Source organism: Aquarana catesbeiana, linkage group LG06 (assembly GCF_042186555.1).
Source record: "Aquarana catesbeiana isolate 2022-GZ linkage group LG06, ASM4218655v1, whole genome shotgun sequence".
Classification (NCBI taxonomy): domain Eukaryota; kingdom Metazoa; phylum Chordata; class Amphibia; order Anura; family Ranidae; genus Aquarana; species Aquarana catesbeiana.
Window position 1 is genome coordinate 102534361 of NC_133329.1, and position 6998 is coordinate 102541358.

General features: G+C 42.0%; 1 protein-coding gene across 2 annotated transcripts in view; it reads left to right on the plus strand.

Moving 5' to 3' along the window:
• ANKS3 (ankyrin repeat and sterile alpha motif domain containing 3) overlaps positions 1–6842 on the plus strand; it is a 51954-nt gene extending 45112 nt beyond the window's left edge. For both annotated transcript variants that reach the window (XM_073636565.1, XM_073636566.1), the window contains exons 15-17: positions 1108–1194; positions 1267–1357; positions 6205–6842. In XM_073636565.1, coding sequence (XP_073492666.1) covers positions 1108–1194; positions 1267–1349 — 170 coding nt within the window. In that variant the 3' untranslated portion in view covers positions 1350–1357; positions 6205–6842. The remainder of the gene's footprint in view (positions 1–1107; positions 1195–1266; positions 1358–6204) is intronic.
• The last annotated feature ends 156 nt before the right edge of the window (positions 6843–6998 follow it).

The window sequence follows — 6998 nt, forward strand, 5'->3', positions numbered from 1 at the left end:
TTTGTTTCTAAAAAACCTCTGAGGGCTTTGTCTCTAAAAAAACCTCTGAGGGCTTCTCAGAACAGCTGTATTTATACTGAGATTAAATTACACACAGGTGGACTCTATTTACTAATTAGGTGACTTCTGAAGGCAATTGGTTCCACTAGATTTTAGTTAGGGGTATCAGAGTAAAGGGGGCTGAATACAAATGTACGCCACACTTTTCACATATTTATTTGTAAAAACTTTTGAAAACCATTTATCATTTTCCTTCTACTTCACAATTCTGTGCCACTTTGTGTTGGTCTATCACATAAAATCCCAATAAAATACATTTACGTTTTTGGTTGTCGCATGACAAAATGTGGAAAATTTTCAAGCGGTATGAATACTTTTTCAAGGCACTGAACACACAATCTAAGGCATCCTGAATGATTGCATTGACTTGTGTTCGCTAATATAGGCTACTGCCTAAACTACAAGCTAACATATTACTGCATTAGTGGGAAGATTTCCCCTTTTACTCCCTCCCTGGTTACAACCTTCTCACTAGTTATGTTTGTATTTGTGTTTAATATAAGAAACGTTTTTCTCATTTCGGTTTCCCCAACTCCAACTCTCAGGCTATTTTCTTCTCTTCAAATAGTTCCCAGGCAAATTTAAAATAAAACTGCTCTGGCTGCAATACTCGCCTCTGATGTGAGGTTGTCCCCCTGCAGTACTTTTTCTTTGCCACAAGATGTCCTCAATTCTCCATGTTCAATGACACCCAGCATCACTCAACATAGAAGATTGAGAAGATAATGTAAGTGCAGGGTGTCATGACCCTGTTCCATGAGGAGGCACCACCAAAGTATCCTTCATGCACAAAGGGCACCACTGACATAATCATGTCAGCACTGCCCTTTGCATCAATGAGGACTGCCCAGCGTGGCAGACAGGACCCTGAGGTGTTGTGGGACCGACTTAAAGAATAAAATATTACCAGTGGGTGCCACAATGGGGGGAAGATTTCAAGGGAGGCTTGGAGCCCAGAGTAGGGCTTTAGGTTTCTTTGCATTATGTTCTGTAAAAACTGGTACTTTGCTACATGTTACAATAATCCTTCCTGCATGTCTTTGTCAGGACCTCATGCTGGAAATGGAGCCTCACTGAAGTCTATGAGCATGCTGGAGCTGTCGTCCTCACTGGAGGAAAGCACTGTCTTACTGGGTAAGAATTTGCCTATTTTGTGGTCTGCTGTCACCTGGCTATAGAGATACTCACAGCTTCTTCCTTCTACAGAAAAAGCAGTCCGATCTGTACAGGAAAACCTGGAAAAGCTGAGATCTTCAGATAAAGGACGACACAAATGGCCAGACCCCTGAGTGAAGAGGTAAAGAGACTGCAAAGCAATAACACAGCCAAAGTCTACAAACCCAGAAGTAGCCTAAAGCTAGCCATACACGTTACAGTCTGATTTGTAGTGTCTCTGTACAGTCTCCTTTTAGATATAACAAATTAAGCTAAGCTAAGTTAACATTTAGGCAGGCTCTATACTTTGTGGTTGGTAGATCTAAAGGGAATTGCAATGTGCATGGTCAACCTAACTCTTCAGACACAACCTAGAAGTAGCCTGCAGGCCCTAAAGGGGATCCAGGGCAGACAGTGATAGTGCAGTGGTGTTTACTCAGTGGTCTGGTTATCAGTTTATCCCTTGTTTACATTGACTGTGGCTTTGAAATTGTGCGACTATCTGAAATAGCACAATTTCAAAGCCGCATGTCAGTGCGACTTCGGGTGCGGCATCATGCACAGATGTCTATGCAAGTCGCACCCAAAATCGCCAAAAGTAGTGCAGGAACTACTGTGAGTTTCTTTAAGCCCCCATTCACATTGGAGCAACAGGTCATGAAGATTTGACAGGTCAAATCGCATGACAAGCCGCAGCCTATTGCCGACAATCACTTCGCTCAAATCGGTGCTATGCCAACTTTGCAGTGCCGCACCAATTTGAGCGGAGTAATTTCCACAATAGGCTGCGGCTTGTCATGCGGTTTGACCTGTCAAATCTTCATGACCTGTTGCCGCGATGTGAATTGGGGCTTAAGGAAACTCTCACAGTAGAATGCAAAGGGGCACCTCTAATGTAATGGGTTTTCTTGTATAGAATGACTTTGGGTCTTGTGCAATAAGATGTGTAACGAAACATTATAATAATAGTCGTTCCAGCCATGCAAAACTGGTATCCATTCGTGGTATATGTAGTAGCGTTAAACTGACCGTTCTATCTCTGGGACTGTACTGGGGAGATTGCTGGGTTTGTATACATGCTGCAGCCAATATGAGGGCTCCTACCTGCTTTCTGGAATTTGTATTGTATATTATGGAGGATATAATAGTAGCTGATGGACCCCTCAAAGGTGATCAGGAATAGAGGTAAGTGGGGTATAGACGGATGGCCCTCCCTGTTTAACAGAAATCAACCTAAGTTAGATTGACTTCTATGGAACATGCTGGAAAACATTTGTCGATCAGTGGCTGCAGCTGATGATTAGTGTATTCTGACAGCAATAGGAGCCACTGTCAGAATATAATGTCCAGGTGGAGGTGATTCCTCCATCCACCTCAGTTTGTGGATGGAGAAATCTAGCTGAGAAATAAAAAAACTAACCATCTATGCCCAGCTTTAGATAGGGGAAACTGGCTTGTACCACTGGCCTCCCTCAATAGCTATACTATGCCTGACCCTTTAACTGAATGAACTAAAATAAACCGTTTTAATTTTTAATTTTTTTTTTTTTTTTTTTTTTTTACTGCTTTTTTTTTTTTTCCCTTTTTAAAGCCTTGCTTCCTTCCTCCATTCTTCCACGGAGCTCCATTATTAGGAATACAGTTATGCTAATTGGCACATTTGCATCACAAGTCTTCTTTCTAGGTCCCCACCATTCCCTATTTTGTAAACCCCATGTTTGAGGCTGGGCTCACACTATTGCGAATTGGATGCGGGTTTCCCCACATCAAAATCTCATGTCAGTAGTGATGACCGGCTTTCTATGGACACGGTTCACACATCTCCGGAAGTGGCTCCGGTGCGAATTGCACAGGAGTTCTGTGCGTCTTCTGGTCCGTTTCAGGTCCAAATTCAGCCAAAAATGTTTTTTATTTATTTTTATTCTTTAACTTTGTTTTTTTCCAAAAGCCCTCCAGCCAATCATGTGATGTTGCAGGGATTGCTCTTTAGTTCTTTTCTTGGCTCGGTGGTCCTTAGGCAGAAAGGTGCTGACATCATCATTCTCTGTACCAGAACACGGTGAATAAAGGGCACTGTGGTGATGCCCCCTTAGGCAGTTGTAATACCCGGCATCAACAGTAGAATCCTCAGTTTTGCAGGTTGAGTGACACTAGGGGGTGTGTATATATAAATAATTTTCAGAGCTATTTATACAGTGAAACTGTGTATACATTCATAGGTTATCAGTCTATGTTCTCTACAGGTCATTTATACAGAATAAAGTGAATCGGGAAAATGCAATGCTATGGCCACTAAATGTAGCTGCTGATCATAGGAAATATTTACAGTGTCTTGAAAAAGTATTCATAACCCTTGAAATTTTGTCATGTTACAGCCAAAAATATAAATGTATTTTATTGGGATTTTATGTTATAGACCAGCACAGTGGCACATAATTGTGAAGTGGAAGGAAAATGATAAATGGTTTTCTAAATTGTTTTTACAAATAAATATCTGAAAAGTGTGGCGTGCATTTGTATTCAGCCCCCTTTACTCTGATACCCCTAACTAAAATCTAGTGGAACCAATTGCCTTCAGAAGTCACCGAAATAGTAAATAGTCTTCCTGTGTGTAATTTAATCTCAGTATTAATACAGTTCTGTGAAGCCCTCAGGGGTTTGTTAGAGAAACTTGGTGAACAAACAGCATCATGAAGGTCAAGGAACACACCAGACAGGTCAGGGATAAAGTTCTGGAGAAGTTTAAAGCAGGGTTAGGTTATAAAAAAAAAAAAAAAAAATATCCCAAGCTTTGAACATCTCACGGAGCACTGTTCAATCCATCACCCGAAAATGGAAAGAGTATAGCAGAACTGCAGACCTACCAAGACATGGCCGTCCACCTAAACTGACAGGCCGTGCAAGGAACCATCTATTAATCAGAGAAGCAGCCAAGAGGCCCATGGTAACTCTGGAGGAGCTGCAGAATTCCACAGCTCAGGTAGGAGAATCTGTCCACAGGACAACTATTAGTCGTGCACTCCACAAATTTTGGCCTTTATGGAAGAGTGGCAAGAAGAAAACCATTGTAGAAAGAAAGCCATAAGAAGTCCTGTTTTCAGTTCGTGAAAAGCCATGTGAGGGACACAGCAAACATGTGGAAGAAGGTGCTCTGGTCAGATGAGACCAAAATTGAACTTTTTGGCCTAAAAGCGCAAAACTCTGTGTGGTGGAAAATTAACACTGCACATCACCCTGAACACACCATCCCCACCATGAAACATGGTGGTGGCAGCATCCTGTTGTGGGGATGTGTTTCTTCAGCAGGGACAGGGAAGCTGGTCAGAGTTGATGGGAAGTTGAATGGAGCCAAATACAGGGCAATCTTAGAAGAAAACCTGTTAGAATCTGCAAAAGACTTGAGACTGGGGTGGAGGTTCACCTTCCAGCAGGACAACTACCCTAAACATACAGCTAGAGCTACAATGGAATGGTTTAGATCAAAGCATATTTATGTACAAAGCTGGTAGAGACATCCCCAAAAAGACTTGCAGCTGTAATTGCAGTGAAAGGAGGTTCTACAAAGTATTGACTCAGGGGGGCTGATTACAAATGCACCCCACACTATTCACATATTTATTTGTAAAAAATGTTGAAAATCATTTTATAATTTTCCTTCAACTTCACAATTATGTGCCACTTTGTGTTTGGTCTTTCACATAAAATCCCCAAACATTTATGTTTTTGGTTGTAACCTGACAAAATGTGGAAAATTTCAAGGGGTGTGAATACTTTTTCAAGGCACTGTATTATGTTCATCAGCTTCATTGATTCTGTATGAATCAAAAACATTTGTACTGGAGAGAATTTTTTGTTGACGTCACCAGGAGGGCGTGCATTGCGGCAATCGTTGTTGCGGTGTCAGTCTGACACACCGCAACTCCGATCTAGGTAATGAGTCTGACAGAGACTCTTTACCACGTGATCAGCTGTGTCCAATCACGGCTGATCGCAATGTAAACCGGAAGATCCGTTCGGCTTTTCCTCACTGGTGTCTGACAGACGCAAGTAGAGGAGAGCCGATCGGCTGCTCTCCTGACAGGGTGGGTTCTGATTGTTTATCAGCGCAGCCCCCCCTCGGATGCCCGCCCAGGACCACCAGGGATGGCCACCACACTGGACCACCAGGTATGCCATCTTAGACCACCAGGGAAATGCCAATCTGTTCCCAGGCAGCTGCCAATCAATAAAATGCCTGCCAGTGCCAGTGATGTCTATCAGTGAAAGCCAGTGCCAGCCAGCAATGCCCATCAGTGCCACCCATAAGTACCCATCAGTGCTGCCTATCAATGCGCATCAGTGCCACCTATCAGTGCCCATCAGTGAAGAAAAAACTTACTTATTTACAAAATTTTATAACCAAAACAAAAACTTTTTTTTTCAAAATTTTCGGACGACTTCTTTTTTTATTTAGCAAAAAATAAAAACCGCAGAGGTAATCAAATACCACCAAAAGAAAGCTCTATTTGCGGGAGCAAAATGATAAAAATTTAGTTTGGGTACAGTGTAGCATGACCCCGCAATTGTAATAAAAAGTGACAGCACTGAAAGCTGAAAATTGGCTTGGGCAGGAAGGTGTGAAAGTGCCCTGTATTGAAGTGGTTATTATGCCCCTTGGTGGTTTCATTAGACACAAAAGACAGAGATTATCTTGTAGCCAAGAAGAGGTGTTTTTTTGTAATTTATTACAGAAGAAAGTTTAGTCCGGAGTTGTAGGTAGTTCAAATAATATTTTAATGTACTGTAACCTTCTGCAACCATTCCAAGTTCATTTTTTTTTTTTCTCCAGTCAGGCTAGTTCAGAGACAGATTTTGGGTGCTACACTTTGCACCTTATCATTGTGCTTTGCACTGTTTGAATAAACTCGTCAGTTTAAATAATCAAAACCTTTCTTTCAGATATTTATATATGCTCCTTAGCTAAAATAAATTTCTTCCTCCGTCTTCCAGGGGTCATTCTTACTATACCTCAGACGATGGGTGATGTTTTCCACCCCGAAGATGACAGACCCCAGGGCATGGTGCCCACAGTAGCCCCGATGCTGCTCTCCTCAGCTTGGCGGGCCTTCTGGAACTGGGCACCTCTTGGTCCTTGGGTTGATGGTGTTGGACTGCAACTCACGGTGATAATCTACTGAAACGTAAGGCAGAAGACGCAGCAGTGAAGGCCAACAATCTTGATGCTTGTTGATGGAAGGGACAAGGATGGTCTACAAGACTGCTTGTTTTTAAAGTCTGACTAGCCTAATGAAGCATTTGGTTGCTGGATAATCCTCATTCTGCAAGTGGCAGATTTTAAATAAGTAAAACTGCATTCCTTTTGGGGACTTTTTTACTTTTTATTTTTTTATTTTTTTCTATTTTTAATCCGCTCTCCGTTTCAGACACTTGATGATTAGTAGTCAAATATTGAAGGGTGACAAATATGCCTGGGTATGTACACATTGTCCCCAGGACTATCTCCCGGCTCATGTTTTCAGCTCCTTAAAGCAAGCCTGTGCTTTGATTGTGCAGGGCAATTAAACTTGTTCACCTTAATGTTACATACAGTTTTAAGTGATATTAAAAAATGTGATAGGGGAATTATATATATTTTTTTTTTTTTTTTTAAAGCCCGGTGCAAAAATGCACACCAAAAAAGTGAAACACAAAACGTGCACAGGGTGCACACATGGTCCTCCGAAGAGAAGGGACCCTTGCCCTGATACCCCGGGCGTTAGGCTCCAGACTGGGGTACCGAGACA